At 36.8% G+C, this 23,629-nt stretch overlaps 1 protein-coding gene across 2 annotated transcripts in view; it reads right to left on the reverse strand.

Moving 5' to 3' along the window:
- The window catches only part of tcerg1l (transcription elongation regulator 1 like), a 578,623-nt gene that overhangs the window by 59,866 nt on the left and 495,128 nt on the right, over positions 1–23,629 (reverse strand). For both annotated transcript variants that reach the window (XM_059947663.1, XM_059947664.1), the window contains exon 12: positions 18,079–18,197. In XM_059947663.1, the coding sequence (XP_059803646.1) occupies positions 18,079–18,197 (119 nt within the window). The remainder of the gene's footprint in view (positions 1–18,078; positions 18,198–23,629) is intronic.

The following is a 23,629-nucleotide window of genomic DNA, read 5'->3' on the forward strand; positions in this document are numbered from 1 at the left end:
CCAGCTCGCACATTTGGTGAGGCATTGTCATTACAGGAAAAGATACAGTCTAAAGTTAGAACAGAACAATGTGAGTTGAATTTCTCTCCCATTAAAATACAACAGCAGATTCTGCATTATAGATATCCGAGGCAGGTCCAGTCTCAACTGGAACATTAGGTTCATTTCTGATCACATATAGGAAGGGTATGAAGCCATTTGAGATGGTGGTGAGGAGTTATAAAAAATGGTTCCTGGGATGAAGAACCAGAGGGTCTGGGGCTGTTTTCTGAAGGGAAGACCGAGGGGATATTTGATAAAAGATAAGAAAAGATTAGGATTCTGGGCAGAGTGGGGAGTGGAAGAGCAGTCTCAATGGTGAAAGTATTGAGTACTGGAGATCACAGGTATAAGATAAACGTGAAAATAATCATAAATGATATGAAGAAAAATGCAGGTCCTACAGATTATGGCCTTAAAGTGTGAAATGGATAAATCTATGGTGGCGAAAACGTTGCAAGTCTATGGAGAAAGGACTAGCTGCTGGAGAAAGAAAGCTAATGTGGGGATATTTCACCAAATGGTCTCATTCTGTGCCATAACCATTTATGACTCCATGCTTCAGTCTTCAAAACTTACATTATTTATGAATGAGTATAATAAAGATTCAAACATATTTCATGTTAAAATAAGGGACCTTGTGTATTAATCAACTGAAAGTCCTTTATTCTGGCATAAAGTATGCAGCAATGCTCATTAATACCATAATAATCCTGCAGGGAAGACATTTCAAAGTAATTACTGAGGCATTAGCTATGATCTAAATGGTACTTAAAAAGTATCATTCTTACAGATGCCATATGGGGCTTAGTTGGGTACATAAGCTGTAAACATGGCAAATCTAATAGCACATCCTGAGAACTGATGACTATGAGTTTGTCATATAGCACATTAAAATGAATGACTGCTTGGTAACGAACAAATCTATGCTGCTCAACCATAAATCAGTCTTGTTTGTTTTTTTTTATCAAACCAACTTCCCTTTTCACATTTTCTCTCTGAATAGCTTGCTCTTTTTTTCCCCAAAATAAAAATAACATATCATTTATCTTTTTAAAGAAACCAAAATGCTACATTATATATCCAATGATGCACAAATCCCATTATATAACCAATGATGTTCTCTTCCAAATACCACTAGTCCAACATTAGCAAAACACAAAGGAAAACTTTGATGAATCTCTCTTTCTCAGAGTAACAAAAATTGACCTCACATTATCAGGCAAGTAAATTTATCTTTTCTCAACCAAATTACCAACCTCCTTCAATCATTTTTAAACAGGTTTCTGTCAGATTAATGATCACAATTGTTAATGCTGGATGTCAGTAGCAATAAAAACAAAATTAAAATTTTGACATATAAAATGTGAGGGTTTGGTGATATGGTTGAATGTTATTTATATGCATGTCTTTGGCCTTATATGAATGCTTAAGTGGAATGTTTTACAGAGCCTTTGGCTAATTTGCTAAGTAGTAATCAAACAGAAAAGCTTCACATACAAAACCTGGAGGAGCTCAGCAGGTCAGGCAGTATCTATGGAAAAGAGTAAACAGTCAACATTTCAGGCCGGGATTCTTCACCAGTCCTGATGATTGGATTTCTGTCATCTGCAGATTTTCTCTTGTTTGTGAAACAGAAAAGCTTGCACACTAAAACACAAAACAGGGACCACAACCAGCAAAGGTGGGCAACTAAGTTACAATTTCACCTGGCAATCTTCCATGATGAATTAAAATGATGCCACTTTCCAACATCCAGTAGAAAGACTTTGAATGTGCTCTTAATTTAAGCATTTTGGCCATAGCTGTGGTCTAGTCAACATCCAGATCACAGTGTAAGAGTAGAAATGGATATCTGTGATCCTGAATCTTGCCCCACCATCCAACATGATCATGGTTGACCTATGTTGACATTAACTCCTCGTCTGTGCCAGTTCCCCAAAACCTTCCATTCCTTGATCTTTCGGATATGTATCAATATCCATCTTAAGTATATCTGGTGATCTGGCCTCATCATCTTCGGATGCGGGGAAATCCAATAGTCCATTGGATAAGCCTGCCTTTCTCAACTTTCTTGATGTGCATAAAGACTTTGACATGATTGATTACACTATGGTCAATGAACACCACTCCCTGTAAGCTATCAGGTGGAACTTGCCTAGTTGCATTGGTAACTATCCAACTGCAGTCAAAGAATCTTCCACTGGCTTCTGCCATCTTTTTTGTTCTTGTCTCTCAAAGAAGTTTTGTTTTAGTTATTTTTCACATTCATGCCAACTTTCAATGTAACTAACAAAAGACATACTGAGTTCCTCAAATATCTGAAAGAAAATGAACCCTAATTCATCACCAGGTCTTTTAATGCCTCCATTTCTCTTTTATTTGTCTTGATGTCTGTTCAATATCAAGTTCAGGATGAGAAGATATTACCTCCAACAAATGCTGGGCAAACTGAAGCCAGAACCTCTGCTCCGTATCCACTGACTTTCATTGTTCATTGGAAACTGTCTGAGATTCAGCTTGTAAACTTGGTGTCATAAATGATCAGGATAGCCTATGAAAACCAAGATTTACTTCACCACTAAAACGAATTTATTAAAATTCTCCAACTCTGTTTTGCCTTGGGACATCTGCTGCTGAAACCCTAATCCATGTCTTTGTTGTCTATAATCTTGGCTATTCCAGCGGAACCCTGGTATATTCCTCAATGCTACATACACCTGCGACTGCCTTATTTCTTAAAATACTGACTCTGGTTCACTTATTAAGCATGTGCATGTTGACCTATACAAACTTCAGTCCAGCAATGAAAATTACTTTCCTTCATTGCTGTACTCCTCTGATATCCATAGCCTTTTCTCCAATCATACAGAGATTGCTTTCTTTGTACTCTAGCTCTGGCTTTTCCAAATTTTATCACTTTGCCATTTACTGCTACGTCATCATATTGCTGTTCCATAAGCCCCAAAGTTCAATTCAGAAGCCACTCTGTGTTTCTTTCAAGAAAATAAGAAATATGAACAGGATTAGTTCACATAAATCCTTGGTCTGCTTCACCCTTCATTAAGTTTGTAGGTGGTGCTGTCCAGATTCACTTTTCCACCTGATCCCTATAACGTCACATTATCTTGGTATGCAAAAATCTAATGGCTAAGTTGAACATGCTAACCTTGAACATCCTTCAAGATGTTCCTTAAAACAGTCTTCTGTTCCATTATACACTTGTGTGGCTTGATGCTGGAATGTGTTTGATAATGTTCCAGTGAAGTGCCTCTGTTTACAGTACCAATTAAATGCAAGTTGCAGGCTCTTTAAACTTTCTGTTTAAATAAGAGTTGGAAGGGCTTATAATCAGCCCTACTAAATGGGATAAAGACCATTTTCTAATGTGGAAAACATTATATAGCCATCTTCATTTTCTATACTGATTTGAACGTGTCTCAGATATCTCTCTCCAGTTCCTCACTGTAATTAACTTTTTCACTGCCCAAAGCTAAAATCATCAGCACAACTGGTCTAGAGTGCTAAATGAACCCCTGCTATAGCAGATAAAATCACTCAAGGTTTCGTAATATTTAAAAATCTCAATTCAGGGATACAATGATGCAAAAATTGCCTACAGAATCAATCCACAAGGTGACCCAAATCTAATTAGAAAACTGTCATGTATGCCAATGAAATCCTTAAATAAGAATAAAGGATTCCAAGAATTCCACCCAGATATATATTTTAAATGTCTGAAATTAAGCAACAAAATTACTTTTTTTTGTTGAACCAATAGCATTTTGAATTCTAGTCAATCTTAAACTGCCAAATATGGCATGTATTAAAGGAAGAATTAATGATGTTGTCACCTCAAAGACAGACCACATAGAGAGGGACAGCCCTGCTTGGAATGAGTAAATGAACAAGCACTACATCATTAGACAGCTTGATATTTCATGCGTACATGGAGCCAAATATAATGATACAACTGGTGAACATCAGTTGATCTACATATGGTTGTAAATCGTCATACAAGGCTTACTTATGCATTTATTTTTATTTAGAGAAACAGTGTAGAACAGGCCCTTCCAGCCCAACGAGCCACACTGCCTAGAAACCCACCTATTTAACCCTTTAATCACAGGACAATTTACAATAACAAACTAACCTACCAACTTGTACGCCTTTGGACTGTGGGAGAAAACCGGAACACATGGTGGAAACCCATGTGCTCATGGGAAGGACATACAAATTTCTTACAGATGGCGACAGAATTGAACTCTGATGTCCCCATCTGTTATAGCATCACACTAACCACTATGCTACCATGGGCCATGGTTTATGGCTCCATATTACAAAACATAGTTACATAGTTCTTTTTAAGATGTCAAACGTATCGGGGATGTGAGAATGAAGAAGAGGAGAAGAAAGCCCTTAACTCCGAGTGGAGTCATCAGGACGCCATCATGATGGTGTACTTTTTCTAGCAGGCTTTCTTATTTTTACAAGACCAAGTTGCTAGCTCAAGGCTCAACCCAGCACAGATGGAAAGTGTGCAAGGGAGCCGGCTGGATTTGAACTTGGGAGCCTTCACTCCGAAGTCTGGTGCTGATGCCACTACACCACCAGCTGGCTTTGTGAGAATGAACTAGCCTAATAAATTCCGGTTGAAATAGTCTGCAATTCTTGAAGAGAAAATCTCTGCTTAAGTTAATTGAGGCTGCTCAGTAGAATTGGGAAGATTTATCAAATACATAGCAAACTATCTTTGTGTGTTAATTATGACTGAGAATAGGATGGCCATTTTAAAATTTCTTCCAAATCACCTGTACCCTTTCAATATCAGTGACTCTGCTATATTACAAGTAATCAGCATCACATAGAACTGTCATTTATCCTGCATTATTCTCCTTTCACAAATGAAGTCAGCACCCTGTTGCTTCAAAGGCTAAGGAGTGATAAAGTGTGCCAATTATAATTCCACTCCCAAAGGTCATTTCCAAAAGTCAATGAGCATAATTGTCACAGCTTTCATAGTAAACAGTACCATCATCCTTTGATGGTAGTGTGAATTAGTTCATTCTCTGAACTGGAATGAGCTTCTCTGAGACTACAGACTTGTTGCACATTACCAACTATGTCAGCATTGTGTAAGTGATTTACAGTTAAGAATAGTCAAGCGTAACGTCATGGAAAGGTTCAAAGGTTTGATGAAACAATGAGCAGGTGGAGCATGGCACTGTAGAAAAGTGCTTTATCAAATCAATAAATTGACTTCAAGCAAGTGATTGGATCAAAATAACACAATAACCAACCATGCAAATTATATTCAGAATCTTAGAAGCCTTAGCAATAGTGTGTGAAAATATTATAAATAAACATAGTTATCTCAGATGCAGATTAAAGCACAGTTGTCAGGATCAGTGAGCATTGAAATTGGAGAGGAAAAAAAAGTTTCAGGTAGAGCATGAAGCTGGCCTACTCCCTTCAAATTTGACAATCTGGTTGAATCCTCCCATAAAGGACATTTGAAGTTGCTTTAATGGTGACAAATGTTGGTCATTACCCACAGAGTAATGAGTTGAGGAAGGTCCAAATTCCTTCTCAAGTCCAAGTTCAAGTGTATTGTCACCTGACTGTACATGCAGTGTATATAATTAAATGAAACAATTTTCCTCCAGACCACAGTGCATCCTTAAAACATATATCACATTCAGTTCATAAAACAAAATATTATCAGAAATAAGTTAATAACAGATGGCTCAAAATGCATGTAGTTCTCTTCACAGGTAAACTAGGAGAAGTAGAGGTATTCTCAGCTAGACCTGAATCTGGGGCAGTTTGTACATGGAGGAGCTTTCTCACCATGTCATGAATATGCACAAGCATTGGTCTAAAGGCACGAAGCAGGGATGTCCAGTGAGAAACTTACTCCAATATTGTTCTATGATCTATAGTGGAATCTCAGTGGTAAGTTCTTTGACACAGAGAGTGGTGGGTGCATGGAATGCACTGCCAAAGATGGTGCTAGAACCAGATACATTAGGGACATCTCAGATAGATATATAGATAGAAATAGAGGGCTATGTTGGAGGGGAGTGTTAGATTGATCTTAGAGCAGGTGAAAGAGTACAGATAATAATTTTTACCAAATCCAATTCTATGATATGCAGATATAGTGCAATGTTATACAGTAATAGCTTGTATTGTACACCGGGGTGCTCTCTTCAGTTACCTGATGAAGTATCCATAGCCTTTGGCCAGGAGCAGATGTCGTCAGTTGGTGCCCGACCTTCATAGAGTGTTTTGACCCTTAACCACTATGGCATAAAAATAGTTACATAACCCAAGAACAATCCTCATGTAAACAAATGCCTCCCAGAGTGTTGAACTGGGCTTCTGAACTAAAATGATAGTAGAAAAAACCTCACCTAATTTCCTATATCATGCATCAGCTGACTTTCCAGTCATCTTGTCAGTCAGTTTAGAACTCAAAGAGGTGATATACGAAAATTGAAGAAATTGATATCTCTTTTATTCCCAATATAATGGGTACTGAGCCAAATGAAATATGGAAATTCATGGGTGGTGAAAGAATAATATGCTTTTATTCACTGGTTTTGTCATCCAGCATTATACTTACCACAGATTACTTATTCATCCATTTCAGAATAATTAGATTTCCATAGTATTTCTCCATGTTTTATGCAGACTCTGCTTTTAATGTGGATTGCTGACGCAAGGCTGGTTTATAATTATTTAGATATATTCTTACCTGCTAGAGTGGTAAGGCGATTGTAGAAAATACATGCTATTGATTAAAGCCAGAAGGTGAATAGAATCAAATAGTTCTTTACATTTGTATGATAATATCAAGCTATAACCTTGGTTTGCCACTATACGGTAAGTAAATTTTAGTTTCCGGCCTAAGTTGTCAAACATCCTTTAAAATAGGCAAATCAGGTATGACTACATCTGAGTGAATGGAGGTAGGAAGTAGTATTAGGAATTATTATCACAGAAAAATTATTTTCAGGGTTCAAGTCCCATTTCAGCACAAAATCGATACATTAGGCTCACTGCTGAGAATGTGCTGAATTGTGAGAGATACTTGAAGAGAAGCTGTAAGCTATTTAAACTGACTTAATGCCTGTTACACTGCTAGTGTTTAGGGAAGCAATGAAGGCCTTCCATCTTTGTTTATCCATTGCAGCTCAGATGTAGAATGATTGTTCATTGCCGTTTCCTTAACGGTTTAGCTTAACCAGGGTTGTTATCCCTGAGCTGAACCTCAAAACCTGGACCGGTGGACCACTCTTAGTTTGGCTTCTACCCTTTGACCTGTTTGGCATGGATGACCCTAACAAGAGCCAACATAGGTCTTCGGGTCATTAAGGCACTCAAGCCTCCAAACCACAAAATGATTGTGGTTCTCGTAGACATTTAAGCCATTTATGCTGGTTACAAATCATTCTCTGGCATTATATAAAGCAGAACGTCTTTTGAGGAAACATATCATTTAGACTTGGACATCAAAACAAATAATTTGGTCATTTATCTCAGTGTCCTTTTGAAGGCTCTTGTTTTGTGCAAATTAAGATTAAATTCAAAAATAGATAATCAGCCATTGAATGCTTTTGGACATCTTAGAAATGCTAAATCCTGTCCATTGCTATCTCGATGCACTGAACTGCGCTTGGTCGACTTTAAGGTTCAAGGGTCAAGGTATATTTATTATCGAAGTATGAATACAGATATACAAACTATGTACGTATCTGAGATTCATTTTCTACAGACAGCCACGAAACAAGGAAAACATTGGAAGCCATTCAAAGAAAAACATCAACCTCCCATGTGCAAAGAAGGAGCACAAACAGCAAAAGAATATCAAATCCCCATGTACAAAAATCAAATCATGCAGACAGCAACAAGGATATTAAACCCCAAACCCAACCCCATGCAAAAAAACATATCACGCAAACAGCAACAGGAGCATCAATAACAAACCCAACTTGCAAAAAAAAAACAAATTCTTATCTATCAATTCATAGCCAGAGAATCACTGCAGTCACTTCTGTTCCTCGACTGTCACTGCAACCTTTCATGCCTCCCCACTATACTGATCCCTCTACTTCAATTCTACAATGCAGCCCTTAGCATCATTAGCTAAACAGACAACGAGTTTTCACATGTAGTTCGGTCTCACCAGTATATTTCTGTGCTCCTCTGTCTCTCATTTTCCATTGTGCTTGCCCCACAGAAGGAACAGAGAATTCCTCAATACAATATTGGGACAATAATAAACATTATTTTTGTTCACTGTCACAAACCATGCCCAACTAAAACTGTATATGACGTCTTTGCATTCTTGGGTTGATAAAGCAGGATGTATCAGCTTGAACCAGTGAACTACGTGTGCCTGTCTGGACACGCCCCCTGCTGACTGCTCCTGTGGCTCCTCCCACAGACCCCTGTATAAAGGCGATCAGAGCCTGGGCCCGGCCTCTCAGTCTCCAGGATGTAGTATGGTGGTCACTCACTGCTGGTTCCTTCTTCCAGTCAATAAAAGCCGATATCTCGCCTTTACGTCTCAGAGTGAGTTATTGATGGTGCATCAACCAGTCTAGCCATTCTCCTTTAACCTCTCTTATTGACGAGGAACTTTGCCTACAGAACTGCCACACACCAGATGCATTTTTTTTGTTTTTCACACCATCCTCAGTAAACTTTAGAGACAGTTGTGTGTGAAAATCCTGGGACATCAGCAGTTTCTGAGATACCCAAACTGTCTCGTCTAGCACCAACAATCATTCCATTTAATCACTAGATCACATATCTTCCCCATTGTGATGTTTGATCTGAACAACAACTGAACCTCTTGACTATGTCCACGTACTTTGATTTATTGAGTTCCTACCATACGATGAGATATTTCCATTAACAAACAGGTGTACTGTGGAAGAAAGTTCTGAATAAAGGGTTAAGATATGTGAGTTGTTAACACCCTTTAATTAGCAATATGGCCTGTGCTGGCCTCAGTGCTAACACAGCTGCATAAACAAGATGAAGAAAGTGAAAGTGATAAGGACACTGGAAGGACACTGTGGGCTGTCAGTTTTCTGACAGCTAAAAGTTTGTCTGGTTTTCCTTCACCTGTCAGGTACTAACACATAATTCAAATTGTACCTTTGTACTTTAATGACTGACTGGATCTAAGGATTTAATGAACCTTCCTTATATCATAAATAAAGACTCACCATTTGGCCTGGGTGCTAGGCATGCTTGCAATAATCTAACTTATTTTCAAGGGTATTCTAACAACCTCTCTCTGTGTGATGTGGGTAGAAAAGCGACTGTCTTTGGCATTTTCGAGGGAACTGAGAAGATGCACAGTTTTGACTTTTTTTAAACTTTGATGTAATTGACTTTCTGTGTGCATATATAAAAAAGGCTGTGACTGTTGTTCTTTGGAAGACTTGATGATTACACTGTTAGAGAGTCATTCTTCCCTTATTCATGAATAAAGGTATTCTCTCATCACTTTGAAGTCCATGTCCAATTTATTAGTGACCGACTCTAAATGAATCATTAGCAAATTAATTTCCCTAACATGTGCTTAACAAAATTGGCCTTTGAGAGTATGTGTTAATGCAAATCAACAGCCCATAAAATGAATGATTTGTTTGTTTATGAATTTATTACTTATTTACAGTTCTTTATGAACAATTTTCTTCTTAAGCTATATCATGACATTGTCAAACACTATGCAAACCATATATAACATAAGTCACTTTCCTTCAACTTGTGCCAGAGTGCTTTTATGCAAAAGTTACTTTGCAGACGTCGAAATTAGATTCCCTGTATGGATCAATACCCACTAAACAACTGGGCACAAGTTCCCAAATTATTCCATCCCTGTGACAATAGAACATATTTTATTTCACTAATCTGAACAGCAGGTCTCGAAATCATTAACACAAGGAAGGCTGCAGGTTCTGGAAATCTAAAGCAATGCACATAAAATGCTAGAGGAACTCAGCAAGTCAGGCAGCATCTATGGAAATGAATAAACAGTCAACGTTTCTTCAGGATGAAACAGGAACAGGGAAGATGCCAGAATAAAAAGGTGGAGAGAGGGAAAGAAGGATAACTAGAAGGCAATAGGTGGGCCAGGTGGCTAGGAAAGATAATGGGCAGGAAAGGAAGGAATCTAATCGGAAAGGAGAGTGGACCATAGGAGAAAGGGAAGGAGGAATGCATCAAGAAATACAAGGTTTAGGAGTGCAAGACTAATGTATTAACCACAAATGCTGTAAGGAATTAATCACAAGCATTTGCCAAGTTGTATTCTGAATGTAATGTAATGTACAATTCATTATCAACAAGCAAAATACTCTCAAATCAAATAGTGTGATGAACAAAAGTGTAGTTGCCAAATTCTGCAAAATTGCAAGGCAGGAATACTTCAATCATTCAGACATTGAAAAAATGTTGCCTTGGGATCAAACAGTAACAAAACCTAAAGGGAAAGTAACCAATTTTTTCCTTTTCATTGGGTGTTCTGTATTTACGATTACGTTTTATTGAGAAAGATGAAACCCTAAGGATTAAAGATTTGTGATATATAACAAAATCATACTGTTGTTTTGTTGTTCCTTTAAGCACAAATTTTTCATGCAGTGAAGTAATGCTGGATACTTTTATGCAAACACCTCAGGTACAAAAATGTTATTATTTTTCAGAACGTTATATATTTAAAGGGCAAGGGATAAATCTGGCTGAATTGGAATAGACAGTAAACAAGTTAATTATCAACAAACAGAAAAAAAAAACAAGTCATGGATTGTTTTTCCAAGTGGAGGGAAGTGGAAAGCAGTGTTCAAGAGGTGTCAGTTCAAAGAGCCACTTCTCATATTAATGATTTGGACTCAGCACAATTTTTAAATCTACAGATAATACAAAAAATAGTGGATACAGACCAGTCCATCAGGGGTAAAACCCTTCCCACTATTGAGTACATCTACATCTACAGAATCCTTCATCAGGGATTCCCACCACCCAGACCATGCCCTTTTCTCACTGCAGTCATCAGGAAGAAGGTACAGGAGCCCCAGGACCTACACCACCAGGCTCAAGAACAGTTGTTACCCCTCAGCATCAGGCTCTTGAACCAAAGCGGAAAACTTCACTCAACTTCACTTGTCCCATCAGTGAAATGTTCCCACAACTAATGGATTCACTTTCAAGGACTCCTCATGTCAAATTCTTGTTATTTATTGTTTATTTATTATTAATAATATTAATTTCATTTTTTATTTGCACAGTTTGTTGACTTTTGCACACTGGCTGAATGTCCAAGCTGGGGCAATCTTTCGCTGATTCTATTATGGATTTGTTTAGTATGCCCACAAGAAAATAAATCTCAGGATTGTATAGTGACATATGATAATATGGTAACAGACTTCAACGAGATACAGAGAGGCTGGTGGAATAGGTGATTGATGAAATTTAATATTGAGAATTGTCAGGTGTTATATTTTCGTGGGAATAATGAAAAGAGACAGTATGAACAAGGGCATTATTCTGAAAGAGGTACAAGGACACTGAAACCTGGGGGCATATGTGAATAATTTGTAGGAAGTCACAAGTTTAAAAAAAATTGGTTAAAAATTGATGAGAAACTTACTTGAAAAGGCCTGAGGGAACTTGATAGAGAGGATGTGAAGGGGATGTTTCTTCTTGTGGGAAATATAGAATAAGAGGTATTTGTTTAAAATGAACCAGTTTCCCACACTTTTTTCTCAGAGGATATCATGTCTTCCTCAAAACATGCTGAAACTAAAGTCTTCATATAGTTTTAAGAAAGAGGTAGATGCAAAGGAACTCACAGAACAATGGAGTTGGGGTTACGATAAGATCAGCCTCACTGACTGGCAAATTGATTTGAGGAGATGTGGGATAATCTTGCTCCTTACTCATATTGAGAAGTACAGCATCCAAACCAAGGTGAAGCAGTACCAGAGCTGTGTTCCTCCCACATTCTTGTACTCGTCAGAATTCTACTGCACGACAGAGAAAGGTCTTGCCAACCTGTTGTCATTCCACATCGCAAGCCATTACATCTCCAACCACACATTGCTCCTTCAGTGTCATCAAGAGGACATGGTCAACATTATCATGAGGAAATTCTGGAGATGGATTAGGCAAGTAATGAGAAGAAAGGGCAACTCCATCATCGAGACAGAACTCCTTTTCACCCCTGAAGGGCGGAGGAATCATGGGAGACCAAAAACAACTTGGTGCCATAACATAGAGGCAGAAATAAGGACCCTGAACCATGCCTGGGCCAAAATAGAGATGATGGCCAAGGACAGATAAAGATGGCGGACACTTATTGCTGTCCTAATTGCCAGTGGCTTAACAGGCAGTAACTAACTTATTCATATGCAAAAACACACTTGATTCTGGGCTTTAAAAACAGCGGTGTCAAGTACAAGAACAAGGTCATGACAAAATGGCTACTTAGCTACATCTGGAGTATTTGCTAAGAGATTTGTTCTGAAGAGATTTACCAACTGGCAGAGGCAACAAGAACTAGGAAATAGAGAAGAAAGGTGATGAGGCAAATAACCAAAAGTAGCATGAAGTTTTTTTTTAACACATTGCAAGAATAGTGTGGGAGGGAAATCAAATTGTACAGTTCAAAATAGATCTATTTAAGTGTCCAAAAGAATTGTTAGTGGTTTGAAGGAAAGATGATGGGGTGGTCTAGTTGCATTGCTCTTAAATGGTGACTCTGAAATTAATAGGCTTCATGGCCTCCTTTGACGCTATAACAATTCTGTAATTCCATATGGAAATATTATCATATATACTTTAGTTATTTTCCTAAAGACAAATGTTTGAAATACTGTGAATAAATCAAAGTTATTTCAAGAAGCAGTTAATTCAAAGTGTTTCTTCAATGAATCTCAATAATTAACAATCTTCCCTGTGAATATATTTGTTAGCCACTAGTCTTCAAATCAACTGGTAGCTTTACATGGGGTATACTTGAAAGCAATAAGGATAGGGAATTAGTTTATTGATTACCATTTTACACATAAATGGATACTTACAGTATATTATCACAACACACTGAATACAATTAATCTAATGATGCAATAACCCTAGCAATAACCCAGAATTTGCAGCTCGCATATTGTTAAAAGTGTTGGTACTCATCATCAGTATTGTCAGCAAATTATATGGGATGTTTTCAGAAAGCTAAGAACGGAAATGGAAGTGTGGATATAAATAACTCCATGCTCCTTCACAAGATATCATTTTGTACTGAGCATTATCACTAGAAATAAGTATATAGACAAAAGCTTCAGGAATTTACAAACAATATTTGCTGTAAAATCTCTGGAAATATTGTTGTACTGGAAGTTCATGAATTTTCAACTTTGTATTGAGGTATTATGACCAAATAATTTGTTCTGAGAGAAAATAAAAACTTTTGTGTAAATTAGATTCACCTTAAAATATTTAAATGCATAATGAATAATAATAATCATAATAATAACCACCTTATATTTTGTTTTATGAACCCTAATTTATTATTTTTGAACCTAAATATTCTTAATATTGCTATTTAAAATGGCACATTTTATTTCAAAATTTGATGCCAGAGAGAATCTTTCCAAATGATCAGCTGCTAACTTGATGAGATTATTGCTGCTAGGCAGGAGGATCTGGAACTGCTGCCTGAAGCAACTGATGTTGGATAAAAGGAAGGCCATGCCACAGAGATCACTTGATCTTTGTAGACAACTTACTTCAAGGTCACTCTCAAGAATAGACTCTTCACTGCTGACTGCAAAATTGTGATAGCTCTGCTGTGATAATACTGCAATTTTAATTTTCAGTCAGGATATGCACCAGCTTACCATTCCCTTCCTTGACATTGTTCAAGTCCTATGAGTACTCTAATTTTACATTCAGTGGCCACATTATTAGATACCTACTGTACTAAGAAAGTGGCCACTGGGTGTATATTTGTGGTCTGTTGCTGCTGTAGCCCATCTGCTTCAAGGTTTAATATGTTGTGCATTCAGAGATGCTAGTCTATACATCACTCTTGTAATGCCTGATTATTTGTGTTACTGTCACCTTCCTGTCATTTTGAACTAGTCTGGCCATTTTCCTCTGTGCTCTCTCATTACCAAGGCATTTCTGTCCACAGAGCTGCCACTCACTGGATGCTTTTTTTTTGTTTTCACACCAATCTCTGCAAAATCTAGATATTGTTGTATGTGAAAATAACAGGAGATCAGCAGTTTCTGAGATACACAAACCACCCTGTCCTGCACAACAAATATTCCCTTGTCAAACACGAGGAAATCTGCAGATGCTGGAAATTCAAACAACAACACACACAAAATGCTGGTGGAACACAGCAGGCCAAAGTCAAAGCCAAATTCCCTCGTCAAAGTCACTTAGATCACATTTCTTTCCAAACCTGATGTTTGTTCTGAGCAACAACTGAACCTCTTGACCATGTCTACATGCTTTTATGCATTGAGTTGTTGCCACATGTTTGGCTAACTGGATATTTGCATTAAAGAACAGGTGTAAAGTCTATTTATTAAAGTGGCCACAGAGTGTATATCTACATATACAGTAGCAACTACCTTAACAATTGAATTGAATTGACTTTATTTCTTACATCCTTCACATACATGAGGAGTAAAAATCTTTACATTAAGTCTCCGTCTAAATGTGCAATGTGTAATCATAGTAATTTATAATAATTTATAATAAATAGAATCGTCAATGTAACATAGAAATACTCTCAAATCAGCGTGAGTTAATCAGTCTGATGGCCTGGTGGAAGAAGCTGTCCTGAAGCCTGTTGGTCCTGGCTTTTATGCTGTGGTACAGTTCCATTCATATTGCAATTACATCCTCCTTTCCAGAACTATGCCATCTTAGTTTGGCTTCTCCCAGCTTCTCAAGTTAAACTACAGAGAATTTTTTTTTAATTCCCCAACTTGGTGCAAGCTAGACGTTAACTTCCATATAATATGCGCAACTAAAGTCAAAATGTTTAGTCCTATACTATTTCAGAACAACATAGCAAACATCAGAAGGGGAAGAAGTATGATCTAAGTGACTTTGACTGTGGAATAATTCTTGGTGACAGTCAGAAAGGTTGAGTATCCCAAAACTCAGAATTTTCATGCACTCTAGAGTTTACAGAGAATAGAGTGAGAAACAAAAGAAAAACAAATCAGTAAATGGCAATTTGGTGGGTAAAAATGCCTTAACAACAGAGGTCAGAGGAGAATGGCCTCAAGCTGATAGGAAAACCATAAGATAGGAGCAGAATTAGGCCATTTTGGTCCATTGAGTAAGCTCCACCATTTGATCATAGGTGATCCATTTCCCTCTCATCCCCATTCTCCTGCCTTCTCCCCATAGCCTTTCACATCCTGAGTAACTACAAACCTATCAACCCCCACCTTAAATACACCCGATGACCTGGACTCCACAGCCACCTGTGGCAACAAATTCCACTGATTCAGCATCCTCTGGCTAAAGAAACTCCTCCTCATCTCTATTCTGAGGTTGTGATCCCTGGTCCTAGACTCCCCCACTATTGGAAATATCCTCTCCATATCTACTCTATGGATGGTTTCAACATTTGATAGGTTCCAATGAGATCCCCCCCCCCCCCACCCCGGCCGCTTTTCTAAATTCCAGCAAGTACAGACCCAGAGTCACCAACCGCTCCTCTCATGATGAGCTTTTCATTCCCAGAAGCACTTTTGTGCTTGCAGCACACACAAAATGCTGGAGGAACACAGCATGCCAGGCAGCACCTATCGAAAAAAGTGCAGTTGATGTTTCAGGCTGAAACCCTTCAGCAGGATTGTGTTTTTGGATTTTCTCTTGTTTATCATTTTGGTGTACCTCCATTAAACTTGCCCCAATGCCAGCACATCCTTTCTTGAATAAACTACTCACAATACTTCAAGTTCTGTCTGGCCAACGCCTTACAAAGCCTCAGCATTACATCATTATATTCTACTCCTCTTGAAATGAATGCTAACATTGTATTTGCCTTCCTCATCACTGCCTCAATGTGCAAGTTAACTTTTAGTGAATGCTGCACAAGGACTCCTAAGTCCCTATGCACCACAGATTTTTGAATTTTCTCCCCATTTAGAAAATAGTCTAAGCTTTTATTCCTTCTACCAAAGTGCATGACCATAGACTTCCCGACACTGTGTTCCATCTGCTCCTTCTTTGCCCAGTCTCCTAATCTATGTTCTTCTGTAGGTTCCTGGCATCCTGAGTACTACCTGCCCCTCCATCGATCTCTATACTCTTCGCAAACTTGGCCACAAAGCCATCAATTCTGTCATTCAGATCATTGACATACAACGTAAAAAGCAATCCTAACATAGACCCCTACAGACACTACCAGTCAGCAGCAGCCAATCAGAAAAGGCTCCTTCATTTCCGCTCTTTGCCTCCTGCTGGTCAGCCAATACTCTCTCTAGGCTAGTACCTTTCCTGTAACACCATGGACTCTTAACTTGCTAAGCATCCTCACGTGCGGCACCTTGTCAAAAGCCTTCTGAAAATTCAAGTACACAAAGTCCAACGATTCCTTTGTCTATTCTGCTTGTTATTTTCTCAATGAATTCCTGTCATCGTGGCTATCCCTTGAGGTCGAGGATGATGGTCTTCGTTCCGTTTCCACAGAGCGAAGACACCTGTGCATGTATTTGTTTAACGTGTATTTGATGTTGCATTCCAAGAAGCACACGATATGTCACAAATCAACCGACTGATTCCAATGGCACAGAAACCATGACGATTGGAGCTGAAGGATTTGTTACAGCCTTCATCCGCCTTCACAGCTGTTGAGTTTGAAGTAACTTCATCCCCCTGTTCCACCGTTGAGGTGTTGGTTAGATTGTTCTTTGTCAGGGACCTCACTCTCGACCTCACCCCCATGGATGACCCTACCAGGAGCATTGTTCCAGACTGCATTGCTCTCGGGATCTCAGGACCACACAAACTTCTCCACCACGACAAGGTGACAATCCACGGAGAAGTCTCAATGAATTAGAACAGATTGGTCGGGCAAAATTTTCTCCTCAGGTAACCATTGCTGACTTTGCCCTGTTTTATCATCTGCCTCCAAGTACCCTGAAACCTTGTCCCAACAACATTGTCCCAGTCACTGAGGTCAGGCTAACCAGCCTATACAGTAAAGCGAAGGTAGCAGAAGCTCAAATAATCACACTTTGCAACATGGTGTCCAGAACACCCAACACATCGAACTTTGAAGTGGATGGGCTACAGCAGCAGAAGACCACACTGGGTTTCACTCCGGTACCTAATAAAGTGGCCACTGAGCAACGTTACCTCAAATGTGTAATAACCAGTGTGTGCGAAAATCATGTGCTGTGCGAATTTTACACAATGACAACAACACTGAACAACTCCTTCAACAAAGACAGTATAAATAAGTCAGTTCTAAAATCTGCAGACAAATCATCACAAACTCCACGTTTTCAACACCATCCACATCAGAAACTGGCAAAGGAAATGTGATAAAAACACAAAATGCTGGCGGAACTCAGCAGGCCAGACAGCACCTATGGGAGGAGGTAGTGACAACGTTTCGGGCCGAAACCCTTTGTCAGGAGTCAAAGGAGCTGTGATTATGTACAATCGCCAAAAATATACTTAACATGCCAATGAGGTAGAGGGTGACAACCTTTAGTGTGAGGTTTAAATTCATTTGTGTGCTATAAGTAGAAGATGTGTGAATGCACACACAAATGTACACCCTACAGAGAACATTGCTACTGAATGTATATATCACTACCATGCTTCTCTGCTCATCTTGCCAGATGTCACTTTAATTTCTCTTAAACCAAGTTATTAATCAATTAATAAAACAAAACAGCATCAGAAGGGGCAGTGAAATAAATTTGTTTTTATGAGAACAGATCAGCACTTGGTCTACCTACATCATTAGAAATAACATACCTGGGAGTAAGCTTGCATTCTTCTAGGAGTTTTCTAAATTCTTCTTTGGCCTGGAGTAGTTTACACTTTTTCTCTTTATATTCTTCTTTTATTCTTGCTTTGATAAATTGTTCAAAAATCTTTAATTTAAAAGCATTGTAGCATGAGTTGCATAATAGATATTGTTTTCAATTCCATTATAATTCATTTCAAAAGAAAAACTTTAATGATTTATGGTGCTATTAAAACAATCATTTATCATATACGGCAGTTGTAGGAACCAATTTTATCTCTTTCGCTAGTTACTAGGAAGAATAAATAATCTATTTACTTTATAGCTCTTGGAATGCTACAGATCTTATATATTTATATATATTTGGAAAGGTTCAGGCAGTGTATGTTAATGACACACTACAATGGAAACTAAAAGCAAAGGGAAAAGATGAAGACTATTATTTTAAATAAAAGTCTTATAAGTCAAAAACAATATACAGATAATGGAAAATTAACTGTTCTTGACATTACTCATTATTAATGGATATGCTGCTTACAATGTTCTTTATGGCTTTCACCAGTTCTGTATCCTGTATGTGGGCATTGAGACATCAGGAAGCAAGTGACTGGAAATGGCTAACTCCAGGGTGGGCTAACCTTTTACTTTCTATTTCCTTAAATGTTTAAAATTAAACTTAAATTAATTAAATATAAAAAACATTAAAATGCAGTATCTGTATAGGGTATATTGACATTAATATTATTACTTTGATATGTGATTTGGAATTTTGTATCAAGCACATTCTTTTTTGGTTGTAGATTCTAAATAAATCAAAAACCTAATTCTATATATATGGAGATAAGTCTGGTAAATTATTGGCTAACCAATTGAAAATTGTTTCGGATAAATGACAGATTACTAGGATTCGTAAACAAGATGGTACTCTGACGATCGACCACAAAGAGATACATAAAGCCTTTCAAGATTTTTATAATTCCTTATATCAATCAGAATTCACTAAGGACTTTTCTATAATAAATGAATTTTAAGGAAATTGAATATTCCAAAAGTAACTGTTGAGGATAACGTATTTTTAGATACACCTATTATGGAGTCTGAAATAGAAAAGGCTATTTTTTCAATGAATTCTGGTAAAGCTTCTGGTACAGATGGTTTTTCCGCAGAATTTTTAAAATCTTTTTCTTCTATACTTTCTCCTTGGCTTTGTAAAATTTTTAAAGATGTATTAAGTATAGGCAAATTACCACAATCTTTTTATGAAGCTTCTATTTCTTTAATTCTTAAAAAAGATAAAGACCCTACTGAATGCGTATCCTATCGGCCTATATCCTTGTTGAATACGGATTTTAGGATACTTAGTAAAATTTTGGCTATTAGATTAGAAAATATATTACCTCGAATTATTTCTGAAGATCAGACTGGATTTATTAAAAATCGCTATTTATCTTTTAACATTAGAAAATTAATTAATATTATTTATACTTCTTCATCTAAAATACCAGAATGTGTCATTTCTTTAGATGCTGAAAAAGTATTTGATAGAGTTGAATGGCCTTATTTATTTAATACATTGCAACAATTTAATTTTAGTTCAAAATTTATATCATGGATTAAATTAATATACCATAAACCCTTAGCTTTGGTTTGTACCAATAATCAAAGATCCCCTTTTTTTCAGTTATTTTGTGGTACAAGGCAAGGTTGCCCTTTAAGTCCTTTACTATTTGACATCGCTTTAGAACCTTTGGCTATAGCTATTCGTGAATCACCCAATATTCTGGGTATTACCCGTGGGGAGAGGACGTATAAAGTATCATTATATGCTGATGACTTGTTATTATATATATCTGACCCTGAAAGATCTATTCCTGCTATTTCATCTTTGCTTACTCAATTTAGTAACTTTTCTGGTTATAAATTGAATTTTAACAAGAGTGAACTATTTCCATTAAATATGCAAGTTCCAATTTATAAACATTTACCATATAAAATTGTTACAGATTATTTTATTTACTTAGGTATTAAAATTACTAAAAAACGTAAATATTTATTTAAGGTTAATTTTTTACCTTTAATTGATCAAATTAAGCAACTGGTTATTAGGTGGTCTCCACTATCTTTGTCATTGGTTGGTAGAGTTAATGCTATTAAGATGATGATTCTACCTAAATTTTTATATTTATTTCAAGCATTACCAATTTTTATTCCTAAATCTTTCTTTGATACTATTGACTCCAAAATATCTTCTTACTTGTGGCAGAACAAAAACCCTAGATAGGGCAAAAAATATTTACAGAAGCCTAAGAAGGAGGGCGGCTTGGCTTTACCAAACTTAAGATTTTACTATTGGGCAGTTAATATACAGTATTTAATATTCTGGACACAAGAATTGACTATAGCTGCTTGCCCACAATGGGTAAATTTGGAATGTAAATCTGTGCAAGATTTTTCACTGATTTCAGGATCTTCACTTCCTTTTTCTTTATTCAAATTGAATAAACAGATAACTAATCCCATAGTCAGATATACATTACGAATTTGGTTTCAATTTCATAAATTTTTTGGTTTGAATAAATTTATTTTATCATGTCCTATAACATCTAACTATTTTTTTCGGCCTTCATCTATGGATCAAGCTTTTCTTTTATGGAAAACAAAAGGTATAACATGTTTTCGAGATCTGTTTCTGGATGATAACATTATGTCCTTTGAACAGCTATCTAATAAATATAATTTACCTAAAATCCATTTTTTTAGATATTTGCAAGTTAGAAATTTTTTGTATAATGAGTTACAGTCTTTTTCGAAAGAATGTCCATTGAACATTACAGAAAGAACTTTAGCCCTTAATCCTTATCAAAAGAGTTTAGTAGCCATCATTTATAAGATGATCATGAATTTACAGCCAGATGTGTCAGAAAAAATTAAGAAGGAATGGCAAGAAAAGTTGCATTGTCCTATATCCACTGAGCAATGGGAAAAAATTTTATTATTGGTAAATTCGTCCTCTATTTGTGCTAAACATGCCCTAATACAATTTAAGGTTGTACATAGAGCTCATATGTCTAAGGATAAACTTGCTCGATTTTATTCTCATGTTAATTCAACCTGCGACAGATGTCATTCTGATGTTGCTTCATTGACTCATATGTTCTGGTCTTGTCCTTGTTTACAAAATTATTGGAAAGATACTTTCAGTATTATTTCAAGAGTTTTAAATATCAATTTTCAACCGCATCCTTTTACTGCAATTTTCGGTTTACAAATGATGGATAATAACCGTTTATCCGCTTCATTTCAACGAATGATTGCATTTGTTACATTAATGGCTAGAAGATCTATTTTATTGAATTGGAAAGAAATTAATCCTCCAACTGTATTTCAATGGTTTTCTCAAACTAACTCTTGTTTGAGTTTAGAAAAAATTAGAAGCATGATTTTCGATTCTTCAGTTAAATTTGAAGGAACTTGGAGACCATTTATTCAACATTTTCATATGAGTTAAATTGTCTTTTCCTAAACCTTACTTTTATTATCCTTAATTATTTGGATGGAGGTTCGGAGTTATTGGCACTACTGTATGTATTTAACATTATATATTGGCCCATGTTGGTTAGTTTTTTTTTCTCTTTTTTTTTTGTTTTTTTTTCTTTTTTTTCTTTTTTTTGTCTCTTTTACATAAATACAGTGAGTTTGGGAGGCCTTATATATTGATTATTATATATCTGATTGTCTATTTAAACTATTAATTATGTATTCTCAAACACTTTATATTCATATTTCATCTATGTTTTTCTTAAAATTAATAAAAAGATATAAAAAGAAAAAAGATTCTAATTATTCAACATTAGAGAAACAGGTGCTAACACATTTTCAGAAATTCAAAGTAAAAATTAGTTCATTGTGGCAAGCAAAATGAAAAACCATAATGAGAATAAATATCTAGATAGATTCTGAATTAATTGTATAAAACAAAATGTCAGATTCACCATTAATGAAGGAAAACAGTAGAAAGGCGGCAATCAATACGGACAAATTGAGTTCAATCAAGGCACTGTCATATATTTAATAATGAGAATAATGATGAGGCTAATAGTGCTCATCACTATTACTGACAGCAGATTCCAGAGTTCACACACATAAAGCTAAAATTTGAAATATGTATCTTGTTGACTGAGTCCTCCATAACCTGTGCAGCTACAATCACTGTTCATTATAAATGGGTTTTGAAATTCAACCGGGTACGTGAAGTTGCAAGAATTACTTCGTGGAAAGTCACTAAAGAGGCAGGAGACATAAGGACTGGTGTACTTAGGTGTAAGTCAATTTTTAACTCCATAATAATTATGGCTAAATTGTCATTTGGCCCCATAAATTTTATTTTTACAGCTTTGAAATCTAATTTCTTTAGAGTTTAAGTAGTTCTGAACCATTTTGAAAAAAAAATTAAGCTTTTCTTTCTGTCTTCACTATGTCTCTCACTTTCTCTCACTCCTATCTTTTCAGTTCTCCTTTACGTCATTTCTGTTCACAAATTAACAAATAATTATTTCATATTTCTTCATATTTTTATGGGATAAGTCAATCCTTCAAAAAGGATGATTGTTCTGGTGGAATTAGAAGCTTGACATAATAAAAACCCAGTTTTAACAAAGGCATTTTGATCATATTTCCTTACAATGGAGGGTGAGTCCATTTGGCCCATTGAGTCTCGCTCAGTTCTCAGACCAATCCTATCAATCAGTTTTATTTCCTTCTAATCTAGTTGCTCACACAGACCCATTAATAGTCCTATGGGATTTCATAGGAACGCATGAGGATTAATTTGCAGTAGCCAATTTATTTAGCAACCAGCATTTTTTTTAATATATATATATATATATTTATGTGGGAGGAAACTGGAACAGTTCAGGGAAATCCATATAGCCAAATGAAGAATATGCAAGTCCCACCAGAGGACAGAACCAAAACCAGGGCACTGGGGCTGTGAGTCAGCTGCATCATCTGCACTACAACTGGCTGGCCTATGACCAAAGACAGGCTATCAGTCGGCTTGCAAGGGTGAATGAGGCATCAGACATCCTACCACTGTGTGCAACTTGACAACTATCCCCTTCTTCCTGGCGTGTTCCATCACTGAATTTAATCCCCATGATCTCTGACTTGCCCATATTAATAGCTGGAGAGTGATCTCTCCCAATTTGCTGTGTTGCTGCATTCTTTCACTGGCTGGCAGTTAGCAGCAAATCCTGGAGAGGAGAAAATTGTAAAGGATGTCCTCCAACTAATCTATCTATTCTGGGTTTTATCTCCTTTACTCCACGTCCATTTCTCTTTGGGAAAGTGCAGGGTGCAGGAATCTTCAATCTCATTGGCCTCCGTTGATTTGTTTCTGCTCGTGCTATAAATCACGATGCTGATAACAAAAGTTGCCACTTAAAGCCCAGTGAAAAATCTAGGGTTATCTGTAAGATAAATGTATGGCAAACACAACCCTTTGTTAATCTCAAAACCTGGCTGTAATGTGTCTCAGAAATTATCCCTAGTGCAATGATA

Source organism: Hypanus sabinus, chromosome 22 (genome assembly GCF_030144855.1).
Source record: "Hypanus sabinus isolate sHypSab1 chromosome 22, sHypSab1.hap1, whole genome shotgun sequence".
In the NCBI taxonomy this organism is placed as follows: domain Eukaryota; kingdom Metazoa; phylum Chordata; class Chondrichthyes; order Myliobatiformes; family Dasyatidae; genus Hypanus; species Hypanus sabinus.